The sequence below is a fragment of the Pyrgilauda ruficollis genome, unplaced genomic scaffold (genome assembly GCF_017590135.1).
Source record: "Pyrgilauda ruficollis isolate IOZ18807 unplaced genomic scaffold, ASM1759013v1 scaffold110, whole genome shotgun sequence".
NCBI lineage: Eukaryota > Metazoa > Chordata > Aves > Passeriformes > Passeridae > Pyrgilauda > Pyrgilauda ruficollis.
In genome coordinates this window covers 523,001-540,845 of record NW_024509211.1, presented here as the reverse complement: position 1 = coordinate 540,845, position 17,845 = coordinate 523,001, and the positions used below count along the sequence as shown (strand labels likewise).

At 45.9% G+C, this 17,845-nt stretch overlaps 1 protein-coding gene across 3 annotated transcripts in view; it reads right to left on the bottom strand.

The window, feature by feature from the left end:
* Positions 1-12,019, bottom strand: part of PELI2 (pellino E3 ubiquitin protein ligase family member 2) — a 68,253-nt gene extending 56,234 nt beyond the window's left edge. For all 3 annotated transcript variants that reach the window (XM_041476761.1, XM_041476769.1, XM_041476776.1), the window contains exon 1: positions 11,829-12,019. In XM_041476761.1, the coding sequence (XP_041332695.1) occupies positions 11,829-11,905 (77 nt within the window). In that variant the 5' untranslated portion in view covers positions 11,906-12,019. The remainder of the gene's footprint in view (positions 1-11,828) is intronic.
* Positions 12,020-17,845: the final 5,826 nt, after the last annotated feature.

The following is a 17,845-nucleotide window of genomic DNA, read 5'->3' as shown; positions in this document are numbered from 1 at the left end:
AGCAGCACAGAATCTGAAAAATAGAAAAGCTAAACCCTGAGGCATCACTACAAGCAGATTAGGACCATCAGTGAAACAAGCACCTGTTCAGAATTTTCCAATTCTTCTCCAAATTTTAACCTGGATTTGTTTATGTCAAGAAAAACTACCCATCTGAACAGTCATTATTTGGACTTTTGTTCTTCCAAAACAAACAACAAATAACAGGAAACTAAAAGGTCCCATCCAACTCTGCTTGCTATACCACATTTTTTAAATTTTGACAATAGCTGTCACACTGCATAGGTCTGTACATCAAATGAACTCAGTCTTTCTCCAAATACAGAGTAAAGTCTAGGAAGAAAAGCAGGAAGAAAATTAAATGTGTGTTATTCCTACCTAGACCAGCCTTGAGATTTAATAATGACTAAGTAAACCAAAGGCTGCTCAAAATCACTTACACAAGCTCCACTTAGTTCATGCACAAGTAAGAATGGTGCAGGAGGTGGGAGAACACCCTTTAGACTCATGGTTACAATAAATGAGTTGTTTTTACAAATGAATACACTGATTTTCTGGATATTAAAGAGCATCGTACATTCTTACCTCTCTTAGTTATTTAACTCAGGTAAATGTTTTGGTCTCTTGACTTAGGCATGACAAACTGATCTTTAATGCATTTCTCAGTCTCTGCACAGCACAAAGCATCCTGCTTTTACCACCTGACATATTCATAACTGATTTCATCAGCTCACAAAAGTGAGACAGCTGGTTTTTCTCAACTGTCATCTCTGCCCAAAACTTACAAATAAGCCCATGCTCCTTCTGGCTCAGGTCTGAATAGAGACTGCAACTGGACCCCAGCCAACCCCAAATCCAGTTCTTTCCTTCCTGCCTGCACTGGCCACAGAATGCCCAGAGGTCAAAGAGCAAATCACTTCTGCCTCAATCTGCTTACCCTTTCGCAAAGCACCATTTTACCATTGTTCTCTCTACACCAAGAGATTGCCACCAGGTAAAGCCATAACATAAACCAACCTCCTAAAAGGAGTTGAAGATGCAAACCAGCAATACGTGATCAGAGGCCAATTCCTGAGTAGAATTTGAAGTCACATTGCAGATAATAAACTAGGAGGGTACACACAGCTTGACTTAGACCCTGCTAATCACTTAAACCCTGGCTTTGCTTACAGAGGGAACTGTACTTTCTGTAGTCTCCCTGCATCCTTACATGGACAGCTATTTGCTGGATAACACCAGTCTCTGCATGCTGGAAACTCTGAAATTGCAATAAAACTGGATATATGGCACTCAGTTTTGCAGCTGGAAGTGGGATTGCACAACCAGAGATAAGGCACAGCTAAGTGAGCAACGGAACTCCAGCATTTTGTGCTCAAACATGGAAAAAGGCACCAAACCCAAGTCAAAAGTTAAAGCTCTTTTGCTCTGACAGCAAGCAGACTGAAAATACTGGAAAAAACCCAGCTTAGTTATCTTTCATAGGCAAAAGAAAGAACATAGCCAGAGATTCTGGGAAAGCTCCATCAAAATCTTTTAAATGGGCACAGGGACTCATTACCAAAAAGGGCAGAAAAAAAAATCGGGTATTAAGAAAATATTTATGGAAATTATGAGAAAAAAATTTGCAGTACACATCCCTAAAAGCAAACAAGCAGCTTGCAGTCTCTACCCTGGCACCTTAGCAAGGCATCTCACCTAGGGAACAAATCCCAGCACAGTCAGTAAGAACAAAGCACTGCAGCTTCCATGGCCACTGCCCATGGAGGCTGATCCTGCAACTTCCCAGATTGCCAGCACCATCCCAAGGGCAGCTGCACCACCAGTGCTGTTCTGAGACATCTCTCATCTTTGATTTTCATTCTTCCAGTGAAGCCCAGCCTAAAACAAAAGTGGAGTAAAAAAACCACACAAGGCTGGTCCATTTGGCTGTTGCCAAATTTTCTTCTCCAGTTTTTGCTCTGATAGGAGTTACTCAGCTGCTCGTATGAATCAACACCTGCCTCCTCACAGATCTGCCCAACACCAAATAACTCCATTTGCTTAATTTGCCAGTAGTTTTTTGGCAAAAGCCACCAAGGTACTGACAGTCCATTTAATTAAATCTTCTGGCAGAATGAGATGAGGGAACACTTATGAAGAATTCCTCTGAATTCTTCAGACCTGCAGCAGGGCACTGCCACCCCTCCCATCACACATGTGGATCTGGAATGGGACTTCTGCTCACTGCCCAGCACAGAAAGCCACACACCGAACTCAAGAATCAAAATTCACTCCCTGATGCACTGAGAAACTACTCCAGCAAATTTTAAGATTCAGAATGCAATTCAAAGTAAGTACTGCATGTGTGTTAGCAGGAAGGTTAGGGCAAGCACAAGGTAATGAATCCTATCAAGTCTGAAAGATTCATCTTCAACACCAAAATGATTTTGAATCCAAGTATTGAGCTGCACAGCTATTTGCTCTCAGAGGTCAAACATGCACTAGGAAGAAGGCAACTTGAAAGTACAGCAACATTTTGGTATAGCAGTCAATGCTCCATAAAAAAACACAGTCTGGGAGGTGCTGAACCCTGGCACAGGATGTGCTGGGAAGCAGGAGCCACACAGCCCTTGCTATCTTTCACCAGCACGGTGTCTCCTGTGAAAGGAGGACACACACAAACTCTACTCCTGTTTCAAAGGCTGTGCCTCCACCAGCACTAAATCAGACACCAACAATCAAAATTAATTCATGCTGTTGCACATGAAGAAATACAGCTGTGCTTATATCAAAGTTTCAGCCCATTAACTTCTGCGTCCAGACTAAACAGTTCTTTCACTCTTCCTAGGGGCACATGCTCCAGGGTTTGCACATTTGGGCTCCAGTTTATTTGTAACAGGCAAGCAGAGACTTCAGCTTTTATTCACTTCAATTTGTTTACTTTCATATAGTGACTAACTGCCTTCACAGTCAGTCTCACTCTGTCCTCACCCATGACATTTCCATGCCTTAAGAAGATACACCTTAGGAGTTTGAAGCCTACCTGTTTGGTGAGGCATTGCTGAAGCCAGCTAGTTTGGAGAATAAAATTCTTTCACGACAGCTTATGAACTGAATTCTAAATTAAAGACAGCACACACATTTCTGGGTGAAGAGTAATTTGAAAGCCCACTAAAGACATCATTACAGTTCAGTAAATGCTTCAAAAAGTTAAAAAGCATTCCTCAGAAAGAAACACTGAGAATTTTCTGTCCTCAATACCTTGAATATAAAGAGAAAAAATAATTTTGCAACAACAGGGGTGAGTTACCATTACAGTACTCAAGGAGAAGACAACAATGCTTCCTGGCCTTCTCCTTTTAACCAACTACGTGCCACCTGTCTCACAACTTTTCTTGCCTGTCCCCATTCCTTTGGGGAGGCAGCACAACAGACATTTTACACAGTGCTTCACTCACTGCGCAGCTGCCTGCTGGCACCTCTGGTACACACAATTAGTTGCTACACAGCAATGTAGCTATATCATAGTTAATACAAGCAATAAATATGACAGAAGAACATCAGGTCTTTATTGACAAACACTCAGTGAGGGCACATGTGGCCTCTGTACCAATTCCCTAGAACAGGAAGCTTTGTGCTACCCAGATTAGGTACAGCCCCCATCTACTCCATCCTCCTTGAAACATGAGTTGTATCTACAGTGATGTCAGCATGCAATATTAAAAATTATAATGTTAAATGACCTGAAGTAAATTATTTCCAGAAACACAAAACAGAGCCTGCTTGCTTTCTCTCTCTCCAGCATAAACAAGCTGCTATTGAAAGCAGGATGCCTAAACAGGTCCTTCAGCTATCAGCACCTTCACATCATTCCTCATCAAATAGAGCTCATCTCCAAACCACTTTGCTTTTAACACAACAAACTCTTCAGCTTTGTAGACGTTGTCTGTATCCATTTTCACAACTGCTGTTTATAATGTGCTCCCTCCAGATGACATTTCTGTTGTGAAACAGAGGAAAGCTTTTAGCTGAATTACTCTCTCTTCTCCATGAGCCAATAACTGCTGTACTACCCAGCTGTGTGCGTGCTTCCCAGTGACCTCACACGAGGACTTCCAAGGCTGGAATATGAAGAACTGAGTGAAACTTCATTGCAAAACAGCTGATAGTTGCTATTTTTAGGAGCAGAGGTTGCACTGATCAGAATGAGTAATTGTAGAAGCATTGTCTAGATGAAGACAATGCAAGTCCAGTGTCACCTTGTTCACACATCACTCATAACCCCATCACACTAAAATGCTGCATCCTCCCACCACAGAGCCCCTCAGTGACAAGTCTGCAAATATACCAAATATTTAAAACTGCTCAAGTTTGGCCACGCAGGCATTTCCTACTAGGACTGTCTTCCTGAATCCTAAGATCTTTTAACTCGAGCCAACAAGTGCTGTTTGTGGGAAGGGCAGGAGAGATGTTTATTCCTAGGCAAACCCAAAGACAGGTTACTCTTACTGCTGAACTCCCAGCACCACAAAGCCTACTCAGACTTTAAGAAAACCCTATAAACAGTTTGCTGCCTGCCGTCCTCCCCTGCTCTTTGTTTGGTTTTAAATCATTATTCAGTCATGAACACTGCAGAGACCCAGGGAGAGTATTTGCACAGGAGGTGACATTACAAGGTCAAACAGAGGAGTCAGCACAGAGGGGGCACAGCTGGTGGGACAGCACTGCTCCTGCCCAGCCCTCAGAGCTCACTAATCTCTGCTTTGGAACCCCCACTGCTCTCAACTGTACTCTTTGCTTAACATGAGCACCAAGACTATTCCAGGCTAACAAGTAATAGGATTAAAGCAGTCTAAGCCCAGATGTTACAGACAGTTTGTCAGACAAGGCACAAATTGGTCACCCAAACTATGGGGATGTCACTATGAACTCAGGACTCGGGACTAACCTGTGTAAAGCTACACCAGGAGATGCCTAAAAACAAATATGATGCAAAAATAAGGGAGGCATAAAATTCTGAACTGCATTTTACCAAGAGGGAAACAAGCCCTCTGAAGGAAAGGCAGGAGCCCCTCAACATATGCAGGTCTGTTCAGGTGAAGTGAAAAATTCAAGGGCACCATTTAGTGATGTCCTTATAAAACAGAATGAGCAGCTCTGCCTCAGAAGTCTCTGGAAGCAGGCACACTCCCTATGCCAGCATCCTCATTCCTGTCCCTCAAGGTTTAAACTCGTGACAAGTCACGTGCAAGCTTCCCGTGGTGACCTTGGGACAGAGCAAGAATAAACATAAGGATTTCTGTTGATAAAATAAAAAGCATCCCCAACACAAATGAGATTTAGGGTATCAAACAGTAGAGGCAAAAAAGGATTTGATAGCACAAAGCACACTGGAAACCAGCTCGAGATCCTCCTTCAAGCTGGGAGCTTAGACCAAATCCTTCTCTACTTCACTTGCCTTGCTGACCACAGGACAAATAAGCCACAAGTATGACAGGGCAGAACAACCACACTGAGATGACACCACAAGAAGCACTAAACAAAGACTGCAACACACCAGAGGAGTCATCATTGGAAGGTTTCACAGCCGTAAGTGCTCAGGACAAACTGGGAACCAAAGGCTGAGCAGACAATACCAACAGGAAACACGACACTTCTGCAGGACTTTGCAAACAGTTGTAAAACTTCTCTGCTGGCACCCTGAACTAACAAACTCCACCTAGAGCAAGGCATAGGCTCAGGACTACACTCACACATCTTCTAATGAGGGTACAGAAGAAGGAGTTTGTTAACTTAAAGTATCAAGTTTATACTTTCTATCACTACTGAGCAAGTTAGAGAGCAGCATTAGTTCTGTAAGTATACACCAGCCATAATTCATCTTGAACTGGATAATAAGTTCCTGACTTCTTAGGAAAACTCTGTTCTCAAGCAACCTTGTAATCACAGTCAAAGAACAGCCTGCTGTTAAGAAGGAACACGAAATAGCTTAAGTAAGATACTGCTTTCAGCAACAAAAAACAAACCTTAAAGGCCTAGAAAGTAATTTCTTGGTTTATATGCATATTTTAAAGTAACCAAGTGGACTGTTACAGTATTTACTCATTTACAAATTTCAGCTGAAAATGGAAAACTATTCACCCCTGATTCTGTCAGGGCTGAAGGGGAACAGCTACTTGGTTCCACACAAGAAGTGCATCAAAGGCAAAGTCCTACATTTCCCAGACTTGTTTATTCAGAGTAAACTGCTTTCCATATTTTAAGAAAAAAACCCTGAGTCTTTCACTTCCACATGTGACCTCCTGCCTGCACACACCAAGGGGATTAGTTTAACTTCCAGAATGCACTCAGTTTCCTTTTTATAATAAACATTAAAACATGCAGACGTTTGATGCTGTGATTTGCTTCAATAAACATAGATTTTAGAGTCTGACGTTTCTGCTCTCTGATTTTACATTGGTACTGAGATGTTGTGAATAAAGCCTACAGCTGGATACAAATCTGCACTCTGAGAAAGTCAAAAGTACTCCAAGGAATAGGATAGCTGCAAAAAACCAACTCAAGTATGTTTTCTTTCTTAACTTAAATGAAGCAAAACGTTTGCTCTATCCAGCCATACACAAGCTTTCCAAAAAAAAACCCACAGACCTTTCCTCAGATATAATCCTTTCCACTGTTTTCCTATACTGCAGTTAATGTTCTATTCAGACACAATTCTTCTGGTGTTTGATTAATCTCCTTGCAAGTTCTGAACTGACCCTGATCACACATTTGCAATATGCACATATAAGATCCACCATAAACCCAGCACAAGACATAAAGGTCACTGAGAAGCCACTGTCAATATCAAAGAAAAAAAACCCAAAAAACCAAAAATCTATTTCTCCAGACCAGCAGCCTTCCAGCTATGACTGCTGGAGCCAATGATTCTCAGAGAATCATGACCTTGAACACATTTAACTGGTAGTTCTCATTATGTGCTACAGTCATTCCTTTAAATGAAACCTAAAGTACATTTTCAAATAAGGCAGAACTCGAGTCACCTAAGCAGTTTCACCAATATATCTATAGCACATAGTGCAGGAAATCACCAAGTCATTAAACCAAGCCTCAGCCTGGTATCAGCAAATCCATCTATGTGCAAACCAAGTCCCAGTTTAATTCCACAGCCAGGATGACTCTCCCTCCTCCTGCAGTCCATGCACAGCAGCAAACAGCACTCAAGCACAAGCAGAGATCCCACGCTGCTTCTGCATTTGTCAACACCACTGGAACCTGCACTGGCTTCTTCCTGAACTGCACAGCAAGAGATGAACAGGAGCTAGGTGAAAAGCCAGACAGGTAAGTTAAAAAAATGGAAAGAAGACACTTCAGAAACTTTATTTACCCTTTAAGAAGGCAGCAGTAGTGGGAACTCTGATCAGTCAGAAAAAGCCAGTACAAAAAACAAGAATTTAAAAATGCATGTCCCTTCAGATTAACACAAAAAGACTGTTTCAGATCTAAAGTTGCTTCAAGTATAAAGCAGTCCATCAAAGAGAAGAGTTTCCCAAAAACTACCACAAAATGTATGACTGTAAACACAAGTGAGAATCCCAGAATGGCTGGGTTGGAAGAGATGATAAAGACCATTCAGCTCCAACCCCCTCCTATGGGTAGGGACATCTTCCACCAGACCAGGCTCCTCCAAGACCTATCCTCTTACTCTACTTTCTCAAAAGGTTAAATTTAAGCAGCAATACAACCTGTTTATTCAAGGATGTCCAAGAATTCACATTAAACAATGCTCACATAACTCACAGTGGCTTATTTCAGCACTGAAGCCTCCAAATTAACCAATTCATTTATTTTAATGGTAGTCAATGGAAAATTTGCACATAAAATGTTGGCAGCAATTTCAAAATTACTACTGCAACAACACTGAGGGACATCCCTTAGAGTTTTGTCTGGTTAAATTAAAAAAAATGCATTAGATATTGCAAAATCCAGTAAGTCTGCACAACAAAGTCTTCCTCAGCTGAGGATGCACCAGGCTGCACCTCCTTGCTAAGGAGTAGCAAACACCAAGAAAGCCCTTGGTTAATAAGAAATATTCCATTTACATGTACACAACTACCAGCAACCCCATCCAAAACAAGCATTCAATGTCAGGTACAAATCTTCCACTGCTTTAGAACTCAGCCACTCACTGCAGCTCATGTCTCTTTTCTGTTCCTCCTTCAATTTACATAATTTTAATCAAGTGACTTTCCTGAGAGGTCACAGCTGCCCATCCCCACCGTGCAGTCCCAAAGGATTTGAGGGCACCAGGCCACTGACACCTGCCTTCAGTGACAGCCACCCCCTGCAGCCAGGGACCGGCTCCTCTGCATTTAGCAGAAGTGACACTGCTGCAATAAAGGCTTCCGGGCACAATTCAAAGTTAGGGGACAAAGGGGCACCAGGACATGCACCTCAAAACATTAGGGCACCAGAGGAGTCAAACAAAAGCTACTGACAAAGGCAGTAACAAACACCCTGACACTATTCAGGTACTTGGTACTGCATTCAGCATCTCCTTAACTCCCTCCAGCCCCACGTTCCAAGAAATAATAATGAGCCATTACTTTGACAGGACTTCAAACAAAGCTGCTTGCTTTTTTTTTTCTTCAAAAAGAATTAGAATATGAATGTTTCTGCTTCACCAAGAAATCCAGAGCCTTTTGTGAGCAGATGATGCTACGAGCAGATGTACACAAGCAGATTCACAATAAAGCAGATGATCTCTTCTTTACCAGCCATCTTGACCTGTCTGGCTCGATTTACATAAACTGTTTCTATTCACTACAACACTGATTATGTAAACCTCGGCAAAACCTTCACCAAACACCCGCTGCCACATCACTGCCAGCACAGATGTAGCAGAGAAGGTTATCAGAAATGTGTTTGCTGCACACATGAAATGCCTGGGGCTTTACTGGGGCTCACGCTGAGGTGCAGACTGAGCAATCCCAACTACTGAGACAATAAGGAACGTGCCCTGCTGGGAAAGCCACCTCCTGCCAAAAAAACGCCTTCCCCTCCATTTAAAGGTCAAGGTACAGCAACCCCACTTTAATACTGCTAAGGCAGACTGAGAGCAAAAGATAAAGGGAAAGTTTTGTCATCTTAAAAACAGGAGCTCAGCAGTTTGCCAGGTATGCCAATTCCTTTGTTCATCATCCTTTTCACCACCTAATTTAAAAGTCTCACAGTTCAAGACACAAGTTATTCATCAACATCACAATCAAGGCTTTTTTTAAAAAAAAAAAAACACAACCCACACAGTGCCTCAAAACAGCTTTTTCTTTTTTTTTTTAAACCTAGCTGCGAGGCTGCTCTATCAATTTTAATCAGGCAGTTGTAACAGGAGCTGCAACAGTACGCTTCTGCTGGTCCCCAGGTCTCAGTTTCACTGCAGGGAGGAGAGCAGATTTACATTGTCTTATTTAAATGAAACTCCAGATTACAAGATTTTAATACAAAACAGGTATTAAGTGGTTTTTTTAGCATACTGAACAGCTTAAGCTGTTCCAAGAGTTCCTAGTCACAAATGTTGAGTCACCAAAGAGAGGGATGTTTGCATTATTTATGGCACTACAAACGTTTAAGACACCTCTGATAGGACACGCAGTAATGAACTCCTGAAGTGGCAAAGGGCTCTTAAAACAACAATCTTCCGTCTAAAAATTAAAAATACAGTTAGTGAAGTCATGAGATTTCCTGGATTGCTTCCATCACGTCTACCTAGCCCTACATCCCATTGTGTGAGCAGTGACAGGCAATGCCCCATTGTTTGAGTGCAGCCACAGGGACACTCAGCTCCCTTGCACAGACTTCTTGTCCCCGGCTGCACTGCAAGGACAACAGCATCTGTTTGCATTTTCAGTACATCCCACACCTACAAGATGCAGCCTCAGTAGTTTTAGAGAACGGCTGAAACTCAGACAGGACCGAAACTCAGCCATATACATTTTATTTCGATTTTATTGGCGTGTTTCAACACACGCAGTGAAGATCAAGAGCCCAGCAGAACCGATAAGCCGAGATCAATGCGTCCCCATATTAAAGGCAAAGCGCACCAGACTCTGCCAGGTTAAGATCAGAGCCAAAACATTTCATACTTCTGCACTTTCAACTGCTGCTAAAAATAGTAAAGCAACAGAAAGGAAAATGCTTCCAGCTGTGCACAAAGAGCCTCTGCAGCACAACATCAATTTATGCACTCTAATTTAATTAAAGATTCTGCGTTATACTATGACTTTATTGTCAGAGACAGTGTTGCACAGCTGAGCTCACCCTCCATTGCCACGAATGAAACAGTAAGAACGTTTCTTTATTAAATTCAGTGTGATATGGGTATTCCTCACGAATCAAGGGACTTAAATTCAAGGATTTCAAGTGCCAGCTACGCCACGCTCATGACAGCAGCTGTGTTTTATTCCACGGTAACTGCGTCTTGACCCAGTCTCGTGACAGGAAACATTCAGCATCCCTTAAGGAAAAAAGGGGCACTACTGGATACCCAGCCTGGACTGCTCTTTTTCAAACAGTTCTTCTGCAAAGGTGAACAGTGCTCTTTAGGAAAGCACCGAAACAGAACAAAAACCCCGAAGAAACCAGAACAGGGTTTTCTACGACCTTGCAGCAGATATGTACCAGATTCTGGGGGAGGCTGAGTAACGCAGCGAGGCTGTGACCGTGCAGCTCCGCGGCTGGCTCCAAAACCTCTCCGTTGTGTTTAGCACTGAAAAATTACTCCATTACCCACACGTTACCACGTATCGAACTGCCAAAATTAAGCATCTCTTCTGAGGTTGGCGAGGGCTCTCAGCAAGCACGGCTTAGAGGCTTCTCCCTCATCTTCCTCCGCGGCGCTCAGCGGAGCGGCTGCGAGCTTTAACAGCAGGGCAACAGCGTAATGCCAAGCCGATTACTTTAAGATCCATATCAAGCCGAGAAAATAAACATTTCCACGGCGAATCTGAATATAAGCGCTTCAGCCTCCTGGTTCCAAAGTCATCTCCCGGCCATCGGCAAGCAGGACGCCGCCTCCCGCAGCCAGCGGCCGAGGGACGGCGGCACCGGCGGAGGGACGGGGCCCGCAGCGGGGGGGTTTGTGCGCCATAACCCCGCACCCCCAGGCCCTGCAAGAAGTTTCTTCCCCAAGCCCCGCCGTGACCTCGATGCCCGAGAGAGACCGGACCCCGCTCCGTCCGTTCCTCCGGAACCGGGACCCCGCAAGGGCCGCGCCGCGCGGGCCCCTCCGGCACCGGGACCACCCCACATCCATCCCCGCTCCATTCCGCTTCCATCCCCGCTCCATTCCGGCACCCGGCCTTCGCTCCAACCCTCCCCGCTCCCCTCCGACACCGGGTCCCCGTTCCAACCCTCCCGGCTCCCCTCAGGCACCGGGTCCCCGTTCCAACCCTCCCCGCTCCCCTGGGGCACCGGCACCCCGCAACGGCCGCACCGCGCGCTCCGTCACGCACCGGGACATCCCCCCCCTTCACTCCTCCATCCCTCCCCGCTCCTCTCAGGCACACGAGACCCCCAACGGCCGCNCCATCCTTCCCGGCTCCCCTCGGGCACCGGGATCACCCCCATCCCCCCCCGCCTCCAGCGGCCGCGCCGCGCACTCGGCCGGGGAGAAGGCGGGAAGCGCCACGCGCCCCCTCGCGCCCCCCTCCAGCTCCGAGCGCTCCCTCGCAGAGCGGAGACGCGGCCGGCGCTGAGCCGGAGGCTGGCAGGGGGCAGCCCCGCTGCTCCCGCCGCCCCGGGACCGCCGCGCTTCTCCCTCCCGCTCCCCGGAGCCCCTGCCCAGCACTCACCCCAACACCACCAGCTCCCCATACTTGACGGGCTCCTTGTTCAGCGCGCACAGTTCCTCCTCGCTGGGGGAAAACATGGGGCCGCCGCTGTGGTAGCACCGGCCGCCCCCGTCCCAGCCGCCGCTGCGGGAGCGCGTCCCGAGCGGGCTCCGCTCCGCTCTGCGCCGCCGGCCACCGGCAACGGCCACTACACCGCGGGTCCCGCCCCCTCCCTCGCGCCGCGCCCCCCCCCGCACAGGCAGCAGTGGTACGGCCCGGCCGTGTTATGTAAACATAGAGTAAAGGCGACCCGGCCGCTCTTAAAGGGGCCGCGCGCCGGCGGACGCGGCGACCGAGGGGTCCCGAGCGGGGGTTCGGGGTCACCTCAGCCCGGGTTCCACATCACCCGTGGGGCTCTAGATCCCCTCCTGCCCCCGGCATCCACGGCCGCGTCGCCTCCTGTCTGGGCTGGGGGTTCTGAGGCAGCTCCCCGAGATCCCTGCAGAGCGCCCGGGGCTCCTCCTGCTCCTGAGGGAGCGGCGCAGCCGCCGCCAGCCGCTGCCCCTTCCGTGGGCTCCCAGCGTCAGAGCCTGCCCTTGCCCTGCTCCCCTGTCCCACCTCCTGTCCCCCATCCCTGGAGGTGCCACGGAGCCCGATTCCAGCCTCTTCTGCCTCCTTCTGAGGGGACAGAAATGCCCTCACCCCCTTTGTTCTTTATTGCTCTTTGTCCTTCCCAACCCAACCCTCGATGACTTCCATTTTTCTGCCTCAGTGTCTGCCCCACCATCCTTCTCTGCCCCTTTGTCCTCTGCACCTGACTGAAGCCCAAAACCAGCCAAGATTGGCTTGATGTTAATCCGTGCTGAGGACTGAAACTCTCATTAGCTGATATTTGAGGTTTCCAACCCATTATCAAAGACAAAAGCAATGGGAGCATCCACCTTTGCTGAAGAGCATCCTTGGGGCCGGCACAGTCACAGCTGCTCCTGCTGAAAGCTTTCCCTCTGCCAGAAATTGTATTTAGCTATTAATTTTACTGGTAATATTATTTTTTCTGTCGTTCCGGTGAAGAGGTGAAATGGAAAAACACAACCAATCTCGAAGGGCTGCAAAATGGAGATCTTCCCAGGGGCTGTGTGAAGAAGACAAGATTTTATTGAAGACAGGGAGCTGAATTATTATAGATTTATCTTCTTTATTGCTCTAACAAAATAGAAAAGAAAGCCAGGCTGTAAGTCACTGTCAAAGGAAACAAATAAATTCCCAAAAACAGCATGGAAAACAAAGCTCCTGGCTGCATCCTCTTCAATTTCTGCATTTCTCCCCTGAAATCAAGACCTTCCCAGCAGCCTGGCTTTCACATGGCATTAACAAACTCCAATAATCTTCCAAAAAATGCTCCCGAGCAGCTCAGCTCAGATGGGCTTGCACAAGTCAGCGATGGGTCTGGACTTGGAGCATCCTTTACTGCTCCCACCTGGGGATGGAGGGATGAGGAAGGACCTGGAGGTCTGAGTTTGCCCCTCTTTTCACTTCCTTCATTTTCTAACCCTGGTGGGGTTTTTTGGAAAACAGGGGGGAAGCTGGGCAGCTCTGCACCCTTTTCCCAAACCTGCAGGTTTTATTCCTAGCACGCAACCCAGTGCATTTGCTGTCATTAAACACAGAAGTGACTCCCACTCCATGACTACAGAAAATGCACTGGTTTGCACTGCTGAAAAAATTATTAAATATAGAAAATGCTCTTCTTGGCATGCTGAAAAATGAATGTGCAGGGGGAAAAAAGATCCCGGTGGGATTTACAGGGGAATATTTACATCTGTGGTGGATGAGGTGGGCTGGGGTGAGGGGCACTCACCTGCCATGGACCTGTGGTGGGAAACTGTGGCATAAACCCTGAGCTTGGGCTGATCCATTATTTTTTTTCCTTGGAAATTTGCTTCATCTGCCCATGTCCAATCTCTTCTTTCTGCCCACGGGATGTTTTAGGCTGAGGGAAAATCAGCTCCAGCCCCACAAGGTGTTCTGAGGGCTGTTTTGTCTTTTCTTGCCAAATTTTAGGTTTTCTCATTTCAATTCCCAAGGACCAATAGCTGCCAGCACTGGAAACCTGATTAGAATTGTTTAATATTTTAAATGTCTATGTTTTGGCTAATGAAGCAGAGCTAGGAGGAGGCAGCAGCTCTGCCACACATGACACAGCTCCCTGTGCCACACAGATCCCAACCCCAAATCCCAGCTCCTCTATTTGCACCAGCTCAAAAAAATTCCTTTTGCAACTGGTATGAGCAACACTTTGGCATTTCTCCCCAAAGCCATTGAAATAATTGAGAAATAAGCCCACAGCTGCACTCTGCTACTTTCCAGCTCAAAACATCCTTCCCTTTCGGATTTGGGATGTCTCAGGGTGGCTTTTCAGGGCAGTGAAGGGAAGCTTGGTTGTTTTCCAACAAAAAAACCCCTAAAAGTGGGAGTCACAGATAACTTGGAGCTCCTTGTAGGCTGCATCAACACTGAAAGAGGGATTTTGCTCCCAGGTTTAGCACGAGCAGCTGCTTGGCTGGGTGGAGGAATATCCAGCCAAGCCAGGCAAGCATTAAAAATCAATGTTTGGGGAGGAAAAAAAATCCCAAACATGAAGAAATAGTACATGCCCATTTATTTTAAAAATGCAATAAAAAGTTATTTTAAATGCAGGAAGATTAATAAGTCTCTAATTCAGCAAAGTACTTCCAGATGTGCTGGACTCTGAGTGTACTTCAGTGCTTTTATGAATCAAGGCTTAGGGAATGGGCTTCAAAAGTATTGAAAGAGGTTTTTAAAGTAAAAAAGGGGAGATTTAGATGGGATATTGGGATGAAATTCTTGACTGTCAGGGTGGTGAGGCCCTGGCACAGGTTGCACAGAGAAGCTGTGGCTGCCCCTGGATCCCTGGAGGTGTCCAAGGCCAGTTTGGACAGGGCTTGGAGCAGCCTGGGATAGGGGAAGGTGTCCCTGCTATGGTGGGGATGGGATGGGATGGGATTTAAGGTCCTTCCAACCCAAACCATCCTGAGATCCTCTAAACAGCCCCTGAATCACATCTGCAGCTTCCACTGCACGTGGAACTCATGGCACATGGGATCAGAGCATAAACAGGGATAAAGATTTCCATTCCCAGTCCTGGAAACCTCTCTATGAACTGGGCCTGGGATCAGGTTTGTGTTCAGCCATCAGTGGGGATGGTTGGGGCTGGGAAATTTAAACTCTGGGATGGAAACAGCCTGGATTTGGTGCTCCAGAGAGGGGAATAAACCTCAGGAAAGGAGAAAAACTCTCTCAGCTCTAAGGTTAGGATCAAGCAGGATCACCTGGCTGGGTGATACCTTTCAGGCTGGAAAGTCTCCAGCTGGCAGGTGAGTGAGGCTCTCAAGCACCCACCAAGCAGAACTAGCAGAAGAAAGAGCAGCAGGTGTCTTAAAAGTAGATTGGATAAATAAATTACAGGAAAAATAAGATGTGATTGCTCATATTGATGCAACACCAAGATTAGCATGTTTGCGGGAGCCTCTCAGTCCACGTTTCAGGGGTTCAGTGCCTAACTTAGGTCAGGTTAAAACAGATTTCCTTTTCCTTACTCCATTTGAGAATCTCTTCTATTGTCTTAATTTTCCACCATGGCGTGTAATGGTCTTGACTCATAGTACCACCTAAAATTTAGAGAGGAGAATTGCATTAAAAAATAAGTGGAAAAGCTAAAAGGATAAAATACTTTCAAATACGCTGGCAGCAGCTCAAAGATGTGGTACAGGCTCCAGCTTAATATGTAACACTCCTTAATAAAGACCCTAAAGGAATTTTTAAAAGCAAAGAAGTTAAGTAGCAGAGTGGGGAAGACTATTAGGAACAAAAAAGATAGCTGTCAAAAATGAGGGAAATGGAATATAGCACAAACACGGGCAAATCTAAAACCACAGCAAGGTAAGTGGAGATATTACAAAGCAGTTTACCAGAGGCATAAAAATGTTCATTAAAAAAGCAGAGACAGAAAGTCAACCAGGGACTCACTGGGACCAGCAAGCAGTGAAAGTGAGAAGTTTGGGGTGAAATAAAACACTCAAGTAAATGAGCTCCCCATGTGTTTGGGCTTGAGACTCCCACAGAAAAACCCTCCTTTTCTGCAGTGGCTCTGATGAGCTTCTTAAATATAAGTGTCACCAAGAAAATTTTGGAATAAAAAGGTAAATTGGCAGAGGAGCAAATTTCCAGAGTGAGACATCACCGGCCCAATAATTAAAAAGAGATTCAAGTACAATATGAATAATTGTATAATTATATTCCATAAAACATTGTATAAATATATTATTATCTATATTTGCATTTGCACAATTCTTTGAAGAATGAGAAATAACAAACTTGCTACTGAAGAAGCAAGTTTATAAACTTAAACTTTCAGAGTCAAAGTCTGACCTGCACTACACCAATGAAAATCCAATGAAGTTCAGGTAAATATGGATACCTGGGGTGCACTGAGAAGATCTGATACACCAGGGAAAGGGCAATAGGAAGTTTTTGCAGAAAGAAGTCAAAGTCTGTAACGCATTCACACCCCTTAAAGCAGTCAGTGAATATGTTGGAGGAGGTGATTGCATGTGTATCACATACCTGGGGTTCAGCAAAGCTTTGGCACCACAAGAGCTGTCAAAGAGATAAAAGTTGTGTGAGATAAAGAAAGGGCTGCATGGATTAGCAGCTGAGACAAGAGAAGCCAAAGGCTGGAAATCAGTTTTCATTTTCACAGTGGGGAGAGGTTATTGCTGGGATTTTGTGGTATTGTGGGGCTCTGGCCAGGCTGCTGACTCCTAATGGGGAAGTTTGCTGACAAGCCAAAAAATTTTAAGCTGACTGCAAGGAGTTCTAGAAGGACCCAGCAAGAAAATGTCCAAGTAAAGTAGATACAAGATGACCTTAGCCATATCTGTCTAATGGCTGGCTCTAATTGAGCTATTGTCATTCCAGAAAGGCATCGCCAGGTGTGACAGGCACCACAGGTCCTTCTCTTGAAAGAGAATTATCTAAGTTTAAAACACAAAACGTGCCCAGATGGTTCTGTACGTCTTTTCCAGCAACGTGGGTTATTCCAGAGGGGTGCTCTGAGTCCCTTTTCCTGTGCCCCACAGCCAACCCCTTCCCTGGAACACCAGCACTGTGCACTCAGCACTTTGCAGCTCAGTTCCTGAAAGACTTGTGTTAGCTAAGGGGCAGTGAAAATAAACACCTTTTGTGTGTGTCTGCCAAAATCAGAACATTGGCATCCCAAATCCCGGTGTTGCCTTTGTTGCACTTTTCCCAGGAGGATTCAGGTCCAGCCACAGCTCCAACTCCTGCTGAGGACCTTGCAGCCCACAGCCAAGTCCCCTCTCAGATCACCACATCCCTCTATCCTATCCCAGCTGCTGGTTTGGGAATAGACTTTTGCTCTTCAAGATTTCACCCCTTTTTCTTTTTTAATTTTGCCTTCATTGCAAAGTTAACACAAATACAATGGTGGGCTGCAAAAGATGAACAGAGTTTCCCTATAATTTACTTGTACCTAATTTAGGGGAAATTCTGCTACTCTGACCTTTATCCTGGCAGACAAAGCTGGTGAGTATGGATCCCTGGGCTGGGACCACATCATCCTGCTGCAGGAGCCATCCCTGGCAGTGATGGTCCCCATCCCCCAGGGGAGCAGCTTCCAGAGCAGATGGCTGGGTCCCCATGCACAAAGAGAAATTCAGCCATCCCATAAATCAACCAGATTTCCCCCAGTCAGACATAATGAGAACACCCAAATCATTGCAGGATATGGGGTAGGAGAGGAGCTCTGCCTTCCAAGCACTGGAGCTCTGGCACAACACAGACCTGTGGTCTCAGCCTGGCTCTGGTGTGAAAGGCTCCCTTGGTGAGGGTTTGTCATCCAATTGCACTGATCCCTGAAAACCCTCTCTAGCTGCTGGTATCACCCTACCAATTTTTATCAGCCAAGAAATCCCCTTTTCAGGGGCTGCTCAAGGAGT